This window comes from Ambystoma mexicanum, chromosome 10 (assembly GCF_040938575.1).
Source record: "Ambystoma mexicanum isolate Mex_15411 chromosome 10, UKY_AmexF1_1, whole genome shotgun sequence".
NCBI classification, from domain to species: domain Eukaryota; kingdom Metazoa; phylum Chordata; class Amphibia; order Caudata; family Ambystomatidae; genus Ambystoma; species Ambystoma mexicanum.
In genome coordinates, this window is record NC_090932.1 from 603,463,670 (window position 1) to 603,487,995 (window position 24,326).

General features: G+C 38.8%; 1 protein-coding gene across 3 annotated transcripts in view; it reads right to left on the bottom strand.

The window, feature by feature from the left end:
* LOC138493198 (tripartite motif-containing protein 42-like) overlaps nucleotides 1–24,326 on the bottom strand; it is an 807,816-nt gene that overhangs the window by 534,689 nt on the left and 248,801 nt on the right. Inside the window, exon 4 of one of the 3 annotated variants that reach the window (XM_069620361.1) lies at nucleotides 12,615–12,957. The exons of the other annotated variants lie outside the window; for them this stretch is intronic. Coding sequence (XP_069476462.1) covers nucleotides 12,751–12,957 — 207 coding nt within the window. The 3' untranslated portion in view covers nucleotides 12,615–12,750. Of the gene's footprint in view, nucleotides 1–12,614; nucleotides 12,958–24,326 lie in introns of those variants that run through there. 3 annotated transcript variants of the gene reach the window in all.

Consider the following 24,326-nt stretch of genomic DNA (forward strand, 5'->3'; position numbering starts at 1 on the left):
TGTGTGCTGCGGCATCTGGCATAATAAGAAGGCCCATTGTCTTATCAAAGCAGAGTTGGCCTTGCCAGTTTACTTTGTACGAGTCTGGGTCTAGGGGGTGCATATCATGTGACAGTCATGATTTATTAGTGTATTGGCGTACCTATCGGCCAATCATGTACCTGGATTCAAAAGTGATGATATAGGGGGTCACGTGGGTAGGGGAATGGGCTTAGATAAGCTGTGGCCAATTGGTCCAGGGAATATAGGTGGTACCCGATGTAGGTGGTGGGATGACATTGTAACCTATGTATGCTAAAATGTGGTTTTTCTCTATATGACCCGTAACTTCCCGGAGCGTGGCAAGCTCTGTGTCAATTCTGTTCTACAGGACCAACTGAAACCTTTTTTGCATGTGATAAAGCTTGTTTTCCCTTACAAAACAGTGCTGTGGTTATTTGGCCTCTTGGATTATTTTAATCGTACAGGTTTTGACTCAAATCTTTCTTTACAAAATTGGTGACCCCAATGTGATTCCAGACTCTCTGTGAGGTCAGGGTGTCCCAGCCGTGCATCCTGGGTTGCGGCATCTGTCTGCAGTGATTAGACCCCTGTGCACAACTTGAAGAGGTTTGCAGGTGCTGTGTTGCCAAAAGGCCTGCCCGCTCATTGGAGCGGGGCGCTGTGCCCAGTTTTTCAGGTGAATTGATGGGGACCCCGTATCGGAGGTGCTTGGGACAACGCATAAATGTAAGTGCACCTTTGTGGGAGACAACGAGAGGAGAGTTTGTGTGGAGTGAGTTGATTCTTAGTGTGTGGATTGTAAAAGACCACATGTCAATATATAGTGGTTGACTTTATATATATATAGAGGTGACCAGAGGGATCTCATACGAGAGGAAAGGTGACATCACAGTAATATAGTGTGAGAAAAAGAGAAGAGAGAGGTAACAGAATCTCCTTTATTACGGGGATAAGGCAGCACTGCAAATAGAGTAGAGTTCCACTATATAAAGGACCTGGTTTCCCTCCACTCAGCAAAAGATTTGATTTGATTTGATTTATAGAGCGCTTTACACCAAGGCGCTGTACAGTGGAACAACATAATACATAACAACATCAACAAAATAACAGTGGAAGCAAAATTACATCATGAATCATTCGACAAAACAGTGAAAAGAGCAATTAACTGAAGGGGAGGGGAAAATAGGGGAGTGGGATTAGGGGGGAGGGGTGGTGAAGAGTTGGAGGTTTTCAATGTTCAGGTAGCAGAAAAGTGTTCAAGCCAGTTCAGGATGACCTGCTGAATAAATGGCAGCAAGCTAATGAGATTTTGCACAGGGTTCAAATAAGACGGGAGCAAGCATCAAGTGTGTCGGTACCATATGCGCCCCATTTGTCCCCATGGAGTGATCAACATATGTCCTTCACTTTTCAATGGTAGCACCAGGAAAACCGCGTGTCAGAACTTTCAATTTGATACAGCTCATACGCTCCCCTTTCCCTAGGCCTCTCATTCCAACATGGAGAAGTGGGAACAAAGGCGAGTGCAAAACAATGCAGATGGTAACTCTCCTCTGGCAATTCTATGCGCAGTGCAATTCCATGCACAGTGGCCCTTCTCCATAGGCCCAAATCCAGCTTCAAATTCTCTCCTTCCTCACCAGGTCATGCTGTTGCCAGTTGTTGCCATGCCATGCCATGCCAGTCCCATGCTCTTCAAATAAGGGACCAGCCAACGTTGAATGCAAGTGCAAATTTCAAAGCACCATGTATCAATGCTTAATCTCTTTCAGTCAAGAGACAAAGCTTCACTTCTGTTCAAACATAGATCAGGAATTCAAATGCTTTCAGAGCGCGTCTTCTTGCTCATTCCTGCATTTCTCTCTTTCTCCTCAGGCCCAAACATGTGTCTGGTTCTGGTTCACAAGGTAAGGCATTCAAAATGGATTCTCTTCTTGCTGCATATTACAAAAGCAGCTCTCAAAACGAATTTCTCTCTTCTTTGCTGAACAATCTTTCACTGCTCTTTCTCTCTCTCTCTCTCTTGGCACAGAATGCTGCAAGGTGTATTCTCTCTATACAGTCATTCACGATCTTTGCTTTCCATGGCAATAGGTGTCATGCCACGAAGTCTGGGTAGCAAACAGGTTTTCTGGGTACATTCTCAGAGCACAGCCATAGGCACAGCCACACCCTAAGGCCTCAAATCAGTCGGTCGGCATTCCCCAAAAGTGCTGCTGCAAAGCGTAGCAAAAGTCAGATGGTGTCACATTACAAGGTGACAAAAGCCAGTCTCTTTTCTGGTGCTGTTTCAAGACAGCCCACTGCAAAGTCATAAGGTGTCAGCCATCATGGATCTCGAACAGACGGTCATCAAGGTCTGGTCAGTCCGGTCATGCTGCTTTCAATCGTCATGCTGCTGCCAATCATGGTCTGGTCAATTCATGCAATGCAATCTGGTCAGTCATCAATGCGATCTCGGTCTGGTCTGGTGTTTCTCCAGATGTCATGCAAAGAAAACAAAAGTATCAGTCTTCAATCAGATTCAGGTGTTTTCAAAGCCAAAAAACAAAACAGCATTTCACATTGTGCATTGCAGTGCACATCTAGTTCTAAACTTCCCATGTCTCTCAAAAGACATCAATGCTAGTTTCTCAGTGTATGCAAATCTAGTGTATCAATGTGTCAGTGCATCTGTCTAACTATGCCTGTCTCTCCATGCTGCTCAATGCATGCATGCTTAATGCATGACTCCTGCAATTCCATCGCGATCTTTCTCAAAACAAAACAATTTTGCCAATTTTGCAAACTCCAAACAATACACATTCAAAAATTGCACATTCAAATGCTGCACATTCAAAAATGTCAAAACTGCATTCTCATTCAATTGCATTCCATATCCTATATTTCCATGTCTTCTAGCCACACATTCCCCTTTTTTCATCATGTATTCACAAAGCTGAATAACTCCATGTTGAAAAATCAAATCGGTCATATTCAAACAAACACTGCCTTCCACATGTTTAATACTATTCAGATTCAAACAACATTCCTGCAATTCACTGCTAACTCCTGCTTCAGATAAACAGTCTGCCAGTCCCGCACGATCTTTCTGCAAAACGTCGACAATCCTTCTTTCCATGCACTCATTCAAACTAAAATAATTAATGGAATGCAAAGTCTCAGAACATCGAAATATAGCACGATTAGCGCGATTCACGTTCTCCTTCAATGCTATCCCACTTTCAATGTCATTAGACAAAATATTTTTCTCACTCGAGAACATAGGCACAATACTGGTGTTATCACTCCTGCAACCAATGTCATCACAAATGTCATTTCTATTCAAATCAAAGATCTTCACATAACTACCTTCATGCACATAACTGTTTTCATGCAAAGGTGTCCCCAATGATACAGTTTCACAATGCCTCAAATCTTCATAGGCAATCCCTCTATGCATTTCCTATCTCTCGTATTATTCTGAGGTAACTCTTTCTCCCCACGAACAATATTCATATCTCCAGGAACTCTGTTCCCGCCCATCACTGCTGTTTTCAATGGGTCTGATTCTGCTGGGACATTTTCCCAATTCATTTCTGTTTCTGCTACTGCACTATTCACTTTTCGTATTGTTGTTGCCTGTGATACATTCCAGGCCTCAAGCATATCTCTAAGCCGATTTCTTATTGCTTTCAAGTCATTAAGAAATGAGCTCATTCTGCAGTTCCAATTTACAGACCTCAAGACACTCAAGTGAGTTTCAAAAAACAAGTTCCAAAACTTCTCTAAACAAGCAGATATAGTCTACCGCTTGCCAAAAATGTGCACACAAACTTTTCTAAGTCTCCGGGGATTTCCAAACAAACAAAATACCAAAAGCGTCTTCAAGAAAAAACTGTTTCTTTAGCTCGGCTAAATAAATGTACATTTATTCCCCTTAAAAAATTGCCACTCATGAAATATTGCTCTGGATCAATGCCAAATTCAATTTCCGGACAAAGTCAGTCAGACAACTGCGTTCCCCTTCCTACGGTGAATAGAATTGCGGACAAAGCATACTCTAAATTCATAACATCCTCAAGACAGACAAAACATGAAACATAAAAATCTATTCAAACGACCTAACTAACAGGAAAACAAAACACAGCTACACACGATGTTCAAACTTCGACTGCTGCAAAACCGATAAGTGGACCAACAAGCCAGCTGCAATCCATGTTATCAGTCAGCATTAGTGAAGTCCCGCGTTACGGGCACCATTTTGTGAGACCGTAAACCAAATCCCTATCACCGTCTAGCCCCCTTGGGCAACCATGCACCGGTCTGAGACAAACTCTAGCCAATCCTAGACAATCTCCTAGGGGGACGTGGATCACTATACCCCCCCTGCTTTCGTACCTCAGGGCCTATGTGTACTGTGTTACTCCTAGATTACTCCTAACAACATACTCCCATCTCCTACAGACACAATAACATATGACATAAAGAAAACACATGAATCGCTTCAATTATAACAATAGAATACATTTATTTATGCACAGCAAAGCATGATGATGATGCAAGCATTCCACTAAACTATGCAAATCTCGAATTTGCACCTTTATACTTTTGGTGCAAATCTACCATGCAGTGGATAACTATAAGCCTTTCAGGCTTCTAATGCAAGCCTGTGATGCAAGCCTGTGATTCTAATGTAGCCTAATGCAAGCAGCAGCATCCAGCAATCCTCTCCAATCCACACCATACGTCACTCTCTCTATCTAAGACAATCCCTGTCTGATTTCCCCTTTCCCAAACCCAAAGCTCTTTGTATGAGTGTCTGTTCTAATCAATCAGTTTAGGCCATAAACCATACTTCCCATTTGCTTCCCTTGGTCTCCAGCTCTGTTTCCAGGGCCACGTCTCTCCTCTCCCGCTACTCTGCAATCAGTCAGTCAGTGGCAGGCCCCTCTCTCTTTGTTCTGTTCACTCAAACTGCTTCAAGCCTTTGCCAAGCGCTCGATCTCCCCCAAAGCCATTGGATTCTGCTGCACCAAGACACCTCTCCCTCATCGAACTCCATCAACATCTAGCACCATCTCCAACAGCAACTACTAAAAAACTCCCTTCTCTTCACCTCTGGTTATACTATCCCATGACGCACTGAAATCCCTATGGTTACTTCAAGCATTCCTTTGTTTCTCTGTGTGTCAGCATTCTACATGAACGTGCCTGAAGTCTGTGTACTTTCACTCCGTGTTCTTGTTGTGTACTGTGTCAATGTGAAATTGGACATCATATCTCCTTCATGGCCTATCTGTCTGCGGTGCCTGCCTCCTATTTCTCCATTCATACTCATTCACTCCACTGTTGGCTGCACGAAATCCTCTTTCCGTGCATGTGTGCAAGACCTCTCCCTCCTGCAAAGGCTCCTCTCCCATCTCCCCATGTGGCGCTGCCTCCATGGCCCCCACCTTCTCTGTCTCTGCGAACACAAAAACTCTGCCATGCCATGCTGATTAGGCCAGGCCGTCTCTCTACTAAGGCAAAGGCGACCTCTGTGCCTGCCAAGAAACTGTTTACAAATACTTGTACTCAGTGTAATTCAAAACAATCTTCGCACACTGTGGCGCTTCTCTGTCTCATTCAGTGGAATAGCTTTATAATGCCAGCTAAATGCTTTCTAGCGTTTATGCTTTCTCTCGCAATGGCAAGCGCTATCTAATGCAAACTCATTGAATATTCTACGTGCATGGTGTCTCTACAATGCATACATGTGTACATGTAACTACAACACATACCAATGTGTCATTCTAAATGGCTCTACATTTCATTTCAGGCCTCATTCATTCTCTATAGTGCCTAGCACGTTTCTCTCTCAGCCTAAGTGCTACATAAATGGCATAATACATAATTCTAGAAGCATCTCTTTCAACATATATGGCAATAACATAACTAAGCAAACCCTTCATATAACAGGGCCTATTTCTCTCTTCAAATGCATGGTTGTTACTATCAGAACTAAACAGAATATATGATGGATAACTAAACATGATGCAATAATTCCAAAAGGGGTAATACTAAATACTGGTTCTGTAACCAAGAGTAATGATGGGTAATGGTGGGTAATGGTGTGTAATGATTCTGTACAGATAACAAATCCAGGCTCCTCATTTTATCAGATTCTACAGGCTCAGTACAAGTTCAGCGGTAGAAAAAAAATCGGAGTTTGCAGTTGAAGTGGAGGATATACCTACAGCATTTTGCTCCAAATAATCTGGCAATTTACCACAGCAGAATTGCCACTAATGGTTAATCCTAAAATAAGCCTATGGAGTCGAATTGCCTCCAAATGGGGATTAACACTGCCTTACCAATACTTGTAATTCTGTGCTAAATCCCGAAGACCAAATGGTGGTAACGGTAAACGAATTTGGCAGTAAATCCATGGAAATATCCTCAAATTACTGCCAAACTCATGATGAGACCCATTGTATCTGCATAATGTATGTGATATTCAAATAAATAGTTCCATTAGTAAGTACTGTCTAATTTTGAGGTCAAGTACCTCATTAACACTCCTCTCATTTTTACCTCGACTTCAGCCCAGCACCATTTATAGACAGTGGGCCTCATTACGGGTCTTGCAGTAACCGTGCCAGTAAAACCGGCAGGTTGCCGCCGGACCCGTGATTAATTACCGGCGCCTGACTACCCGGTGCCACCGGGCTATTCCAAGTCCGGCGCCGGGGAGTCAGGCACCAGTAATTTTGTAATTCCCCATTCCCATTGAGTCCCACAGGACTCAGTGGGAATGGGGAACACTGAAGCACGGCACCATTAATAATGGTGCCAGTGCTTCTGTAAAACTCTGCGGGCGGGTGCCGTTCCGGAAACAACGGTGCCAGTAGGCTTACCAGCACCGTTGTTTCGAGACCGGCACACTCATAATGAGGCCCAGTGATTCCTTCTATAAAGGGAGTCTCTGCATATAACACAAAAGAAATATGCTGTGTGGAATCTCTGAGTGTGTGAGAAAGTGAACAGCTCACCACATTTCCATTGGAATCCAGATACGGGTAAAGAAATGACACATTTAAGCCTTTAGAAAAATTGTACATTAGTGGTATGATCCACTTTGGTAAACAGCGGTGGAAATGGATTTTTGTTAAAAAAGTGAATGCACGCCGTATTTCTGAGAATACGCGCCAATCATCACCAAAGCGATGGATTGCTTGTAGTTAGGCATATTCTAACAATTATGATATGCAGTAATGGTAAATACTTTCTGAGATATTTTCCTAAAGAAATCTGCAAGACTTGTACTTGTTTTTCCTTTTTTTTTATCAGGTCTGAATAGAGAAAGCGTTAGCTCAATTCCAGAGTTCTACGTGGAGCAGCAAGAGGTGGCCTGGTGTCAACTGGTCCTGGATTCAGAAGAGTCTCGCCTCTCACATGCACAGAGAAGTGATATAATGTACCTTGTGCTTCAAAGGAAACTGAAGCCTCACACTGAGCATGCTACCAACGATTTTGGCCTTTTCACACATACTTCTATATTTCAAAGAATAATTGCAGCTAGCGGAACTTAACATTCCTTTTTTCAAATAGAAATATCACCAACAGGATCTGTGATTCAAAGATGTTTGCTGCACCAGCAGGCCACTAGGAGCAATAGGTATTGCCAGGAGTCCAAAGCCTCTAGTTCAGGCACCACGTTAATAAGAGACATATGATTGCCCAGTACACAGATCCAAAAATAATGCCAGGGACATAACGTAAAGAATGTCTTGTCCTCATTCTGTGCTTAACCCCAAACCCCCAACCACCGTCAGTAGGTCTGGTTACTGAACACTAATGTGTCTCCTTATTGCTTTGTATATGTGCTCCTCCCATATCCTAAAGATGATGTAGCTGCTCAAGTATGCTTTCACTTGATGAGAAAGCCACTTTCATTAAGCAGGATTCATCACCAAGCACCAGACCCTGCCTCAAAGACCTTTCCACAAAATGTAAAAGTATATATACGTTTATTACCATATTATGAATAATATAGAGAACTAAGTAAATGAAACAATGGTGTGCATGACCAAGACATGCCACTTCCAACTTATCCATATAAAAGAATGTTTTGCTGAAAGAACAGAGGAAACCACTGAAGATACACCCAAGAACTGTACAGGCTTACAGCCCGCTTCCACGTTCTGTTCACCTACCCATACTTTCTTCCTGAATCGTTAATTTTAGAAAAGAAAGTCCTTAGAGACGTCACAAAATTGGAGAAAACTAATACCAAAATCTTTCAAAATGAAAGAAGAGCCCTGAAAACCCTAACGGATAATGACAACATAATAATCAAATGAGCAGACAAGGGAGGAGGGATAGTAATACTTAACTAATGCCTTAGTCAACTACAGAATACTACTATCTATAAAAAAAAACTTCCAGAAGATGCAACAAAAGAACTTCTCAAACTTATCATCTCTAAAGTAACTAAATCCAAAAATAGAGACCGGATTAGCAAACAGGAAGCACAATTCCATATGAATACAGAATCCCCTGTACCAACATTCTGCTGTCTACCAAAAATACATAAACCATTAGTGAAACCGATCATTACTTAAAGGGACATGTAAAAACAATGACATCATAGCTTAAAGATACAACTGAGGCTATAAAAAAGTTTGAACACTTAGATTTTGATCACGAAGTAAACTATCTCACTGGGTTAGACATAATCCCACTATACACAAATATTCCTCAACAAGAGACCCTAGCTACAGTTGAAAAAATTCTCCTAGGAAGGACAGACAGTGATCCAGTCCGAATGTCATTTATAATGTAGTGCATTGAACTCACAGTCACAAAAAATTATTTTGAGTTCAAAGGACACTTCGTTTAAGAAATAGAGGGAATGGCGATGGGAGCAACAATGGCTACCAGCCTGGCGAATCTCTACGTAGAGATGTTTGAGAAAAAGCACATCTATACATCTAATCCTTACAACCCATACATCAAGATTTGGTCTAGAAATATAGGTTCAAGTGATCTGGGCAGGGACACTGGAAAAAGCCAACAAGTTTTTTTGAATGGTTGAACAAACAAAATCGAAATATGAAGTTCACCATGACGATAAACAAGGAATCAACCAAATTCCTTGATTTGACTATCTTTCATGAGGAAGGGGAGTTACTGGTTAAACCTTATCATTAAAACACTGATTGTACTTCTTTATTACATTATCAAAGTCACCACATTAAACACCTTAAAGATAACTTGCCTTATGAACAATTTTTAAGGTTAAAAAGAAACAGCAGCAAAAACATGTCCTACGAAAATGAGGCCAACATCTTAATGGCTAGATTAAAAAAGAGAGGATACCCAAAGAAACTAGTTAAAAAAGCAGCAAAACAGGCATTTAACAATAATAGAGAAGCACTATTGGATGAAAAAGTCAAAAGAACTCCAAATGACAGGATAATATGCGTCAATATTTTCACTAATCAGAGCTTAGCCATACACAACATCATCCAAAAACACTCGAAGATCTTTAAAACAGCGACATCAAAGCTGCCACCACCTATCTTTGCCTATAAAAAAATGAAATCTATAGGTAATTATGTAAGTAGTAGTAAACTTAAAACCAAAATACTTCCTGTGGAAAACATTACTGCTCTATGGGGACTAGACCCTATTAAGGGACACTACCCATGTGGTAAATGCAAAGTCAGTAAAATGACGTGCAAAACCAAAGAAGTAGACATAGGCCCGAATACAAAAATGGGTGCAAAAGAGCTTTTCAAATTGTAACACTGACCATGTAATCTACATGATCAAGTGCCCCTGTGGACTTTTCTATTTAGCAAAAAACTGTAGAAAAGTAAAAACTTGCATAACAGAACACAGGGGCTGTTTAAAAAACAAAATTCTGCAAGTGCCAATGGTTAAACACTTCATGGAAAAAACCAGTCATGAAGCATTTATCTCGACAGTATTGCTAGTAGTGAAAGGAGAGAATCAAAATATAAGAAATAATAAACTATTTCAAAAAGAGCAAGAACTTATATTTCAGACACAAAGTGATACCCAATGTCTAATGGCATAAAATAAAATAAAATTAACTATACAGAGAACTATGTACCATCTCAAACAGCATGCATCAGTGGTAAGGTTTAAGTAGGTGACATGTACATAAAAGCCATTCGTCAAAGGAGACATGTTGCACCCTGCTAAAACACACAATAGATCTATAAAAATGTCACCTGACATAGGCGATAGTTTAATCGAAAATGTACACTCAAATACGTCATTTAGAGATCCAAGACACCTTTAATGAAGGCACACTTATATTGAAAGTAGCCAGGCTGATTACTTTAAAGTCAAAATTATAAGTGTGGCATTATCTAACCCAGATGCATATTTATAATAGCTCCTCATTGTGAAACGATGAATCCTAATGCACAAACTAAGCGCTTTAAAAACAAAGGATTGGCATTTTCTATTATTTGTGTCCATTAGCATTTTAATGGCTTATCTAGGCCATTTAAATGACGTTTTAATACCTTCTAAATAACAACATTACCAGATAGAATTATAAAATTATTACACCTCTCTTAACAACCTACTAAGTAACATTGAAATATGGATGCCAATACACAGACTCAATGCAACTAGTTGGTTCACTGGTTTATCAATTTTTTTTAAATATGGCCAACATGTAGGCTTTGCAACTTCATTCATACAACTAATAACATAAAAGATGTTTGTATTATAATAACCATAGAATACATTGGGCAGAATCAGAACGCCTAGTAACATAGGTGATTTTACAACGATGAGTCTGTTATTCATTTGTAGAAGCTCAGCCATAACCAAGGCTTCTACAGCATCCAGACTGCGTGAATCTAATGGACTTAATGCAACAAGTCGATTTACTGGTTTATCTAAACCATTTAAACATGGCCGACATGTAGGCTTTGCATTGCTGTTCAGACAACTAACAACATAAAAGATGTCTGTATTAGAATAACCATAGAGTAGACCGGGCAAAAACAGAACGCCTACAATCAGAGGCGAAATTTTAAATAGCGGTAGAGATGAGCCTGTAATCCATTTACAGAAGCTCAGCAAGAACCGAGGCATTAACAGCATTCAGACTGCGCATACAGAAGATAACACTCAGTTTAAAGTAACTGTGTGCCATTATGAGCAATCATATGTTTGTCCATATTTGCGATTACAGACGAGTAAGAACTACACTCTAATGCAATTAACAATTATCAGGAATATTCAAATTTAAGACTATTCATAAAGAGGGGTAAGGGGTGAATGGCAATCCCCTTTACTAAATGTGTATTTATTCATCAAATAATAGGCACAATTGGTTCACTAAAAAGGAAAAGACAAATGTTTGTGGTTTTAGTAAATTGAAGCAACACTTAACCGCATGACAGTCAGCCATCAAAGGGCTACCATATCAAATGAAAATAAACAATGGGTACCTATTCATCCTCTTTTAGAACTATGAAGACGTGACACACAACTTCGAGGCAAAACAGAATTACAGAAAGTTTTATTAACTGTTTAAAGATACAGAAGAATCAGAGAGAAATGTTAACCCCCTCTAAAAAGGAGGAACCTCAAAACTAATTCACATGCAGGTAGCTGACAGGGTTAAAACCATTGTGCTCATGAAAGGAAAGGAAACATGGGGGGCCAAAAAGAGTTACTTGTGGTTTAAACACATCAAAATGTATCTCTCTGCAGATACTTCTGAAGGAGTATTCTAATTACAAGTGCCTCCTAAGAAATTCCAACAATTTGGATTTGTTTGTTTAACCGCACCCACAAACTATATCAGGTAACTATACCTTTGATATTAGTTATATAGTCAAAATAGACTACATTAGCAATCTGAGCATTAATAGCTCAGACTATTGTTGGTTTTTATTAACAGTTCAAAGACTCAACACTTATATAACTGAGGAAAGGGAAGACTAGAGCTGAACTTCCGAATAGACTATGTGACTATTACTTTTTTCTCCTGATGAATGTTCCAGGCTAAAAACAGTGAACAGAAACATGTTGAGAGCTATGCCCTGTATACATTTTTGTATTAGGATGAATAGAAAATAAGTTGTAAACATCAACAACATGAACAATAACCAGAGTTTTTTCTATACTTGTCAATTAACTTACTCTCATTAACAAGAGTACCATCAATAGGAAATGTCACAGACTATTTTTTATAATAGTTTTTATTTGCACTAATTTATGAATATTCACGATTTATTCACTGTAATTTTTAGAAAATGTGTTTAATAAATATTTGATATATTTTGTCTTACTTTTTGCCAGACTCTTTGAACTGTTTTGCAATATCTATCTACCTTTACTTTATACTTCAAAAGTATCCTCACCCGGTAAAAGGTAGGCATTTCACACAAAAAATGAGTGTCTATCGGGACTCCCTATATATTAAGAGTATATACGTGTATTACCATATTATGAATAATATAGAGAACTAAGTAAATGAAGCAATGGTGTGCATGACCAAGACATGCCACTTCCAACTTAAAAAAAAAATCAACATAACCACTCACATGCAGTGTATGTCATGTTTAGTGTGTAATTAGAAACAACTTCTATTTAATTATTTATGCAATTTATTGGTTGTTTGTAGAGTGCTCACGCAAGACAGAAAGCATTGCTTCAGAGCATTTAAGAGATGATGAACAAGCAGTAGCGGTAAATCAGTCCGTGAGGCAGCAATAATGCGTTTTCAGATTAGCTTTGAAAGTGGAGTAGCTTTCTTCTTAATGAAGAGAGTTCCAGAGACGAGGGGCCAGTGCTGCAAAGCGGCAATCTCCTTCTCATTGATTTTTGTAGCTTGGCATGATGAGTAGCATGAAGCTGTTGGAACGCAGATTCTGTAAAGGTTGGTGGCTCTTGATGCGGGCTTGAAGGTAGGTAGACCTGGAGTGATGTATAGTTCTGTGGGTAAGGTAGAGGATTTTAAAGGTAATGCTTGATGCAACTGAGAGCCAGTAAAACATTATATAAAGCTATCACTCATATTCAATATCTTCTTAATTCTTCTCAGACTAGTATATGAAATAAGTGGAGGCACTGTCTAACCTAACAATTTGTTCATTAAGGCTGTGTGAAGGGCGCCAGCAGGAGTAAAAATTAGACTTAGGAAGCCATAGATGTGTGCCTTATCCTATTTAAGGACGTACTGGGCATTACAGGCCATGAACCTTGTTCAACACTCATACTGCGCTGAGGCCTTTAACTCTATATTCTGGGCCAATAGCACCCTTCATGGTCCTCATGCCGAGTCTATAAAGCTTAATTAGAAAACAAGCTCAACTAGTACACTATTTGGATATCAAAACCAAGTGTATCTATATATCTTCAACTGTATGTAGAACACCAACTAGTTCTTGCTGCTGCTCCTAAATGGAAAAATCTGTAATCCAACATATGGAGTAGTTTTCCCACATTCTCAATATGTAATAGACACCGCCCTTTATTCCTTATTAAATTAATAATGTATTCAACTCTTGTATAATTAACATGATGATGATACCGGCGTGTGTGTGGACAATGTGGCGTTCAATCGAACAATGTGATCTTTGAAACATTTGGCAAATCTGAAATAACTATGCCTTAGCTGATCAGAGAGCACAGCAAAGCCAATCAGATAGCACAGTGAGTAGAGCACTCGCTTTGACATCCATGCAGCGCCTGCTGACGCAGGTTCGAATCCAGGCAGGGCCAAACTCAGCCTTTAATCCTTCCAAGGCCGATAAATGAACACCACACACTGTGGGTAATAAAAAGCAGTGCTCAGATGCCTGAGGGTTCATAGTGCTGTATAAATGCAAAATTATTATTATTATATTTTAGCACTTAATGATCTTTTATAATGGTAATACTACGATATTGTGTCAAGTACAACAGTATCACAACTAGACTGTGCATACACGTGAAATTAAAATGAGTAGAATATTTAACTCAATCTTCAACGCTTCCTGACCAAATATTCTCCTTCTAGACTCCTGCGTTCCTCTGGCACCAAATCCCTGCGGGTTAAGCACTTTGCTAAACAGAGAGCTGGTGGGAAATCACTTTCCTCAGCTGGCTCCATCCCGTCGAACAGCCTCCTTCGCCCACTGCGTTTTGGGCAAGATCTCCCCAAGTTCCAAAAAAGCCTCAAGACCTTTCTCTTTACCTCGTCCTTCTCCTCCTCTTTTCCCTTCTAATCTTACAGCAGTGCGACTGATGTGCAGGACCCTTATGTGTCCTCGGGCCTTGACCCTCCACATCTCTCATCCCAGCCGTTGTCTTCTGCTGCACTTACCAATGGTTGGTTGCACTTAAGTTCCTCTCCTCTTAGCACCTATCCTGAGCACTTCTCCATGAGCATCAAAGCAAAGTATCCCTCTCCCCTGGCCCCTCAGCACTTGCACGTTCTTAACACTCACAAGGCATAGTAGGTTTGTCTCCCCTTCCCTTTAGTTTCAGGATTTGTTTTGTACTATTTATGCATTCATTTATCCTTGCTGTAATTCACTGTCTACCTTCCCCTGTCCCCACCCTGTTTGCCGTGTGGGCGCTTTGAAACAGTTTTGCTAATTGTATAAGCACCTAATAAGTGAACAATAAATACATAAATAATGCAAATGAAAACAGCCGACACGTGGTTCGATCACAAGGTCTTCCTCTAGACTGCTTATATACATTTCAAATAACACAACCAATTGATGTAAATTAAATAAAAAATATAAAAAGGAGAGATCCAACAGAATTGAATGCATTGGACACAAAATCAAGGGCATATACGTGCAGGAAGAGATATAAGATGGACTATTCGTAAAGTGCATAACATAGCAATACAACAATTTTGCCATGGGTAAATTGAGGTCAGCATGGTCACAGAAGTCACCAACAGGCCATAATAGGGAAACCAAAAAAACACATATACCAGATAATGAGGGTACGAATAAGCCGTTATCCATTGAATGCTTTTAACTAATTTAGTCTATTGCAGAGTACAACTGATAATCGAGGTGGGACTCCACCTTATAAACCATACAAATACAATGTAACTGTGTTTATAATACTTCAATAGGTGACACCAGAACCAGGTGAATCTAAACGCATGCTTAATCATGCAGTCTGCACCCAATCATTAAGGAGTAATGCAGTTATGGAGTTAATAATCAAAATTAGGGTGCATGAGCTTTCCCACAAACCTATGATCCTTGGGGTTATCCATTTGATGTTACCGTTGCCAATGCATAGCCAATGGGTATTTGGCATCTTGACTGGAAATTGTGCTAATGTGTTAACGTAACCTGATTTTAAGGGCTCGGATTGCACTGCCAATGTAAGGGTAACCACAGATACAAATGATACAATAAATGATGAATTTTTAATTGCAATTATGAATGTGAGTGCCCATATTCCCAAAGTTAATCTCATTAGTTTCAAAAGCCATTGGGCACTTTGAGCAGCCTCCACAGCTATGGAAGCCGGCTTTACGCATTTTATGCAACCACAGCTGTTCCAACCTCTAAAGTACCTAAGTAACTAATTATATATGGCGCTTACCTTCCGTCCCTTAGCAGTTCGCCATGCAACTAATCTCAAGGGAGACCGACCTGTCAGACAGAGGCGTTGCTGGGGGGGGGCTGATGGGGCTATAGCCCTGGGTCTTTTGGTTGTAGCCCCGAATAGAATCTCAGGGGTTACAACCAAAAAGGCTAGCTAGACCCCAGTCCAGACAGTCCCAAAATTAGCATAGCCCCAGATGTTTTGCAGACCTAGCAACACCCCTGCTGGAAGACCTTTCTTTTAAATGTCTCCCGAGTACCCACAAGTATTACTGCAACCCTAAGATGGCAACCATCTTAGATTGGAATGAAATTCCATTGTGGTCTGAAGAGCAACTAAGACGGCCCCCGAAAAACGAATTACAATTAAAAGTAACAGTTTAGGAATTCAGTTGCATGCAAAACATTATAATTTGCACATACTCCTCCACAACTCTGATGGCTAATGGAGAACACTGCATTGGGCCAGCACGGGAGCCATAGATCTGGATAATTCCACCATCTTGGATTTGGGTGATGCTACGACTGCTGTATGCAGAACAACTGGTTGTTAGAGCACACATAAATAAAAATTGAAATAAATTTTCAACCATTGCTGCATCAAGTGAAGCAGATAGATTTGACTGCATTACACCGACATCTTTGCATCGGAGATGGAATGAAAAAGAAAATTATATCGGACAGCTAACCGAAAATATGTTTAATTATACAAGGTTACCCATTGCTGAGGCTCTAGGTCATAAGACCACATCTTGGCTCTGATGCTCCCCAATTGAACATTAAGAAACACGTAATTACGTAGCTTTAAGCACACCTTTCAATATATACTGGTTAGCATAAGACAATTGCAATTGCACTTGGCAAACCCCATAAGTTTATATAGGAATCTTAATATATACAACCATATTCAACTTTGGTGAAACAGCAAAAACAGAGCAGACACTTAACATGTAGTGAACAATGGTATTTGGCACTAGTATAAACATTGTTAGATTATGATAGTATGGTTCACAGTACCTCTTGTAATTTCCATTTTCAATAAACCCAGATCACTGGTTATATCTCAGCAATTATAAAATCACAGAGGTACAGAGAACTCGTGGTCAGAATTAAGTCCACAGTGAACTGTTCTATATTTGCATATAAGCAGAGACTCTAAGTGCCTCAACATGAGTTCACGGTTCTCACCCATAGATGTGAAGGGTGCTTGTGTCATTCCCACAAACCTATGATCCTTGGGGTTATCCATTTGATGTTACCGTTGCCAATGCATAGCCAATGGGTATTTGGCATCTTAACTGGAAATTGTGCTAATGTGTTCACGTAACCTGATTTTAAGGGCTCGGATTGCACTGCCAATGTAAGGGTAACCACAGATACAAATGATACAATAAATGATGAATTTTTAATTGCAATTATGAATGTGAGTGCCCATATTCCCAAAGTTAAATTCCCATTAGTTTCAAAAGCCATTGGGCACTTTGAGCAGCCTCCACATCTATGGAAGCCGGCTTTACGCATTTTATGCAACCACAGCTGTTACAAGAGACATCCATACACTTCCAGATAGAAGAAGTCCCAAAATATTCTTCAATCTAATGGTTTCCGAATCCAAGGCTCTCAAACTACAATTAGGAAACAATTCCCTTATCATTAAGAAAGCTGACAAAGGCAGCAATGTAGTTACTTTGAATAAGCCACACTATATACGCATGGCATTAAATCATCTCAACACATCAGGTTCTTACATAGTTTTACCATCCAATCTCACAAGAAATATTGTATTACTCGCATCTCAGTTGATCTTCAAATGGTACAAAAAATTGTTACTCACTGATGTCGAAAAACAATGTAGGGCGGTTCCACATCCAACTATTCCAACTATCTATTTCCTTCCAAACATCCATAAAGATTATGAAGGAATTCCAGAAGTTAGGCCGATAATGAGTGGAAGGGGCTGGGTAACTGAACCCCTATCAGAATACATCAATGAATGCTTAATTCCAGAAGTTGAATTCTTACCAACATATATCAAGGACAGTATGCATGTTCTTAAACTTTGACCATTCAAAAAGATTTCAGCCTTTTAGCAGCTACTGGTGTTTCTCTAAGAATACATGATAATTTGAAAGAGAAATTATATGATGCAAACGGCTGCAGTTTCGGATTCATTTTGTCCTGAGGCTGACCAGGACTTTGAACATTGAAAGAAAAGAGACTTTGATATCCGATTCAGTTGCGCCTTTTATTTTTTATTGTTGATGCAGTACCATAGAGTTCTGAGTATTGTCTACTCAATTACAATTATTTGTTCTCTGTACATATAATTGTTTTTTTTCCAAACTTGTTAAGACAAATTGTATTCATCCAATAACATCCTTGTGTGTGGTTCAGTAGTCTCTCATCATTTGGACTTGTGCTTGATTCCTAATTGAATTGTATTTGTTCAATTGTCTCTAGTTTGGTTTCCCTTTTGAATTGTTTTCATTCAATGGTTGGGTCATTGGAGTTTTTGTTTCTCCTTTTGTATTTGTTCCTCTACTTTAGTATCAAATTGTAGTCATTCAATAGTGCTCGAATTTATATGTGTGCTCCTCTCTTCTTTGCTATTGGATTGTGTTAATTCGATAGAATTTAAGTTTCTATTTGTGCTCCTCGACATGTGTCTCCCCGTCATTATGTCTGAAAGTTCATCAGGAGGTCCAGCTTTGCTTTCTGTAGACTTGTGACCTAAAAACAAACCAGACAATAGTATTTGCCTTTTATATTTAATTTTGGAATATGGCAAGTATGCCTTTTTTACTTACTGGTGTTTCTTGTTGTGATTTGAGCTTTGTGGCTCCTTTAATTTCTTCTGTAATTTTAATAAGCATCAACATAGTGTGACATCATCTGTAATGGTTTCCTCCTATGAAAATAGGATAGCTTTAGCCTTATTATTTTTTGTTCAGTATTTGTTTTGCCACCATTAGATTAAAAAAATAGCCTTTACATTGATTCAAATTATGGAGAGGTTGCTATTTACCTGTTTGCTTGCAGAAGGATGCGTATATCCTGCCTCGCGGTATAGTTGCCATCCATTTTGTTGGAATCTTGGGCTTTTATTGTGGGCAATGACGCGGATACGTGCATTTGCGTGATGACGTCATGTGTCATTCTCGCACGGCTGGCATCTTGCCTTGGGAAAAATTATTGGTATAGCAAATTGTGCATCTTTTAAGTTATGTGATTCGTTTATTTTGAATTACATTTTTTTGTTTGTTTTTGAGTTGAATGATTCACCTTTTAGTTTGGTATTCTGAATGTTGGAGTCACAGTTAACCCAATGGTAAATGTGTTATAATACGTTAGGTGATGTGATTTGTTGCATTTTTGCATACAGGTATTCTAACACTGTTTTGAGGCTGAGTACTTACTCTGATTGTTACTTTTCATTACCTGTGCTTACAATAGATGGGGCATGCAGTGTAAAATAATTCACAATATAGCAGTTATTGTGCCTAGTACATTGAATTGTGTGCATTTTAAGAAAACATTTTCATGCATTTTCATGCAAATGACCTAAACTTGATGGAATAGTACATATCATAGTTGCAATGATTCTTGGTACATTGAGTTCTCATTGTTAAAGAAAGTGATACATTTCCTGGCCCGTATTTAGACCAGAATGGCAGGTGTCCATTAGACATATCCAATACGCTTCTCTTTTTCTTAATATTTTTCTAAGTGACCTCCTCTTGGCGGTAATGTTACTTTTTCTATGCCAAAAAATGTGATATGTTGTAATTGGTCCATATTGCAGAATTCTTGAAAGTGTGATGCCAATGGTGATCTGGAATCATGGCTAGAAATGGATCTAATGTGTTTGCCAATCCTTGTCTTCAATGTTCTGATAGTACTTCCTATATAGTGTTTTTTGCAAACACATTGGATCCCATATATAGCGTATTTGCTGTTGTAGTTAATCAAATCTCTGATTGGTTTACATTTGCCATTTGGCATTGTGATGTTCTTTTTGGAATTTTCTGAGTATTTACGTATGTGGCAGTTGCTGCATTTGTAGTTGCCTCCTGTGGGTGGTTGAAGCCACATCGCTGGCTGAGCAGTGTGTGGTTTATATCCTTGTTGGAAGTGAGATGGATTGAGCATATCTTTTAGATTTTTTGTTTTGCGAAATGTTAAACTTGGTTGGTTGCCCAAAAGATATTGGAAGTCACTATCCACTTTAATTATGTTCTAATTTTTCTCATGTATTTATTTTATTGTATTGTTGTTGCAGCTGTATGCTGTTATGAAGCGTGCCTTCTCACATTACAATGTTTTGAGTAGTTTTGGTTTTTCTTGAAGAAGGTCTAATCTGGTTCTCAATTTGGTTTTTTGATAGCTTTTATCTAAATGTTTATGTTGATATCCTCACTGTTTGAATTTTTGAATTGTGTTGGATGCATGTTTTTCAAACTCTTCCTGCGTTGTGAAGTTTCGCTTGACTCGAAGCAGTTCTCCATATGGTATGTTTTGAATGACGTGGTTGGGATGGTTATTGGAGGATGTAGTATGCTATTAACTGCTGATGGTTTGATGAAGAGTGTGGTGTGGACTATATTGTATTGAATATATAGATGCAGGTCCAAAAAGTCTATTTCGGTTTTGCTGCGTTGTATAGTTAGTTGCAAGTTGTATGTGTTGGTTTTGAGATAGTGATAATATTCCAATAATTGCTCTTCAGTTCCGTTCCAAATCATAATATCATCTATATTCCTTCCCCAGTATGTCACATTGTTGTGTGTGGTAAAAGATGGGTGTTGCCATGCGTGCACAACCTCATAGTGTCCCATGTATAGGTTGGCATAGCTTGGTGCATTGGACTTGTTTGTAAAGTTGCTGATTGAAACACATTTTTTTATTGCTTAGAGTGAAATTTTACATTTCGAACATCATCAAATGCTGTTAATAGAATGATATAGAACTTGTTCTTAGAAAGTAGTTAGTTGTTTCAAGTCCTTTTTCATGAAGGATACTGGTATAAAGAGCTGAAACATATAAGGTTACTAACCAGTAATTGCGTTCCAATTGTACTGTTTCCAGTTGTTGTATGATATGCTTTGTGTCTTTGATGTATGAAGACAATCCGGCTGCCAATGGTTCGAGGTGGTTGTCAATATATTCAGAAATTCTTTCCGTCAGAGATCCTATATTGTTTATTATGGGTCTGCATGGGGGCAATTCTGTAAAAGGTTTATGAATTTTGAAATAGATGGTTGATATAATGGAGAAAGAGGTGTACATGTATGAATATTCCAGTAGTCCAGTATCTCTCCAGTGCATGCTCATTCATTAAATGCCAGTCTTCTTGTAGTTTTGGAATAGGGTTCGATTTTAGTTTTTTGTAACATTGAGTACTATCCAGATGTTCGGTGGCTATTTTAACATAATCTTCCGTTCGTAGCAGTAAAATGTTTCCCCCCTTGTCCGCTATTTTGATTGTTCTGTCTTGATATTTTTTTTTGTTTTGTTAAGGCTTGCTTTTCAGATATTGTGAGATTATGATGGATCTTAGGTTTTATATCCCTTAAGTAAATTTCTCTTCGGTCTTTCTGTGTTGCCTTGAAAAACATATCTATAACATTTTCTGCTGCTAGTTGGGGAATGAATGTAGATTGTGGTTTCAATTATGTTTCTTTGGATGATCCCAAGATAATATTTTGTTCTTCTGAAATTGTTTCTATACTGTGTATGTCTTCTGTTTCTGGTAGATTGAATAGATCCACTGCGCTTTCCACATGGGCTACTGATAGCTCTGATACGAGAGAGGCACTTTGTAGTTGTTTATTGGTTGCAGAACTGGAAGAGAGCGATTGTTACATCAAAGTAATTGTATGTATTTGAAGGGCAAATGGTTAAGCCTTTGTTTAAGGTTGTAATAAGTTGCGGTGAGAGATCTGATTTTGTAAGGTTTACTATAAAATGTTCCTTTGTTGTAATGGATTTTTTGATCTGGTTGTACTCCTTCTTGTTTGTCTCCTTGATTTTTTGTTGTTGGTTCCTTTCCCCTTCTGCCCCTCCTTGTCCTCCTTTGTTGTAGGTTTGGATTAATGTATTTCCCCAATTTCATGTTGAAGTTGGGTGGTTGCCCATTTGTTTGTATTGGATGAATTCCTCTAAAAGAGATGAGGATGAGGCCGAAGAAGATGGAATTGTTTGATCCGATTGGTTTATATTTGTGGCTACTGAAGCTATAGTTTCTTGATCTATATCACTAGTTGAATCGGTATCTGAGGATTGGGGTGTGATCTGTTGTGGTTTTGAGCCAAAGGGTTGACTTGATATTGATGGTTTATATACTTTCTTGTCTGGTGGTTTCTGAAATGTATAGACTCTTTTAAATTTGTAGTCCATTTCGTCCCGTATAAATTGTCTCTGTTTTTTTATTTTGATAGCTTTTGTATGCCGATCTATAATGTCGTCCAAGATTTGGTAATTCTTGAAAGTTTTTACGGGTATGTTTAATACCTCTATGTCATCTTTTAGTTTGGTGATTTCTTTTATTAGCTTGTTGTGTGCTTTTTTGGCATTTTGAATTAATCTGTTTATCAATTTCTGTTTGTTAGAAGATCTTCCCAATCTTCGTACAACTTTTCTTACGTTTTTAAACTTTTCAATGAATTAGAAATGGTTGAGAATCAATGTTTGGTCACGTTGAACGTAAAGTCTTACAAAAGTCCATGCAACATGACCTAGCAATAGAGAGTGTGGATTTTATATTCAAGGAAAAGTCATAGAGATGATGAAAGAAGTACTTATAGTCTCATTAGATAACAATGTGTTTCTATTTAATGGGTCATTTTACAAACAAAAGGTGGGAATTGTCATGGGAGCCAGTTATGCTCCAGCTTTGGCCAATATATACATGCACCGATTTGAACAGTTAAATGATATGATATGATAGGTTATTTATAACACGCTTAATACCCCGAGGTTTCTAAGCGCTGACCCAGGGATCGAACCTGTGTTGCTACGCATCGTCTTGCTTCCAAGGCGAGCATGTTGCCACTGAGCTATCCTCCCAAGACATGCATTGACTAATCCTTTATTTAAGTCTCACATACTCCTATGGAAGCGCTATATAGATGATGTTATTATGGTGTAGACAGAGACAGAAAGAGAACTGAGTTCGTCACATATTTGAACTCCAACAACTGGGGCATTTCCTTTACCCACACATCATGTTTTACAAGCATAGACTTACTGCATCTCAGAATCACACTCACTCCGACTGGCTTCATGACACATACTTTTAGAAAACTCACCGCAGCAAATTCACGACTACACGCTACAAGCTGTCATAAAAAACAATTATTAAAAACACACCAAAAGGAGAATACATAAGAGCTAAACGTAACTGTAGCGGTGAATGTGATTATAAGGTTGAAAATAGAAAAATTAGACATAATATTCTGGCAAGAGGCTATTCATCTACATTAGATGTAGGCCAATGAAAGGTTAGCCAGTTGGAGACGGTGGCTTTGCTTACTCCAAAATCTAAAGATCATGCTATGAGTCCCAGAACAATCAGATTTATCACCAGATATAATTCTGATAGTCAGCTTTTGTTTTATATTCTTCAAAAAAACAGGCATCTTTTAAGACTGGATAAGGACCTGGTGAACCACATATTATATACATATTATATACAGTAAAGCACCTACACTGAGAAATATATTATGTCAGTCATTAATGGAAGACACAGCACATTCATTAATTGCAATTAAAAATGTGTAATTTATGGTATCATTTGTATCTGTGGTTCCCATTACTTTGGCAGTACAATCTGAGCTCTTAAAATCATGATATGTGAACACATGAGCACCATTTCCAGTAAAGATGCCAAATACCCATTGGCTATGCAATGGCAATGGTACCATCAAATGGATAACACCAAGGACCTTAGCTTTGTGGGAATGACACAAGCACCCTCCCCGTCTAGGGGTGGGAACCGTGAGCTCATGTTGAGGCAGTTAGAGTGTCGGCTTATATGCAAATATAGGACAGTTCACTGTGGACTTAATTGTGACCACGAGTTTTCTGTATTTACGTGATTTTATAATTGCTGAGATATAACCAGTGATCTGAGTTTATTCAAAATGGAAATTACAAGAGATACTGTGAACCATACTATCATAATCTAACAATGTTTATACTAATACCAAATACCATTGTGCACTACATGTCAAGTGTCTGCTCTGTTTTTGCTGTTTCACCAATGTTGAATAAGGTTGTATATATTAAGATTCCTATATAAACTTATGGGGTTTGTCAAGTGCAATTGCAATTGTCTTATGCTAACCAGAATATATTGAAAGGTGTGCATAAAGATATATAATTACAAGTGTTTCTTAATGTTCAATTGGGGAACATCAGAGCTAAAATGTGGTCTTATGACCTAGAACCCCAGCAATGGGTAACTTTGTATAATAAATGTTTTTTAGGTAAGTTGTCTGATGTCATTTTCTTTTTCATTCCATCTCCGATGCAGAGATGTCGAAGTAATGCAGTCAAATCAATCCAATTCCCTTGATGAAACAATGGCTGAGTATTTATTTATATTTTTATTTATGTGTGATCTAACGACCAGCTGTTCCATATACAGCATTCGTAGTATCACCCCAATCCAAGATGGTTGAATTATCTGGATCTATGGCTCCCCCACTGGCCCAATGCAGTCATCAGTGAATCAAAAAAGGA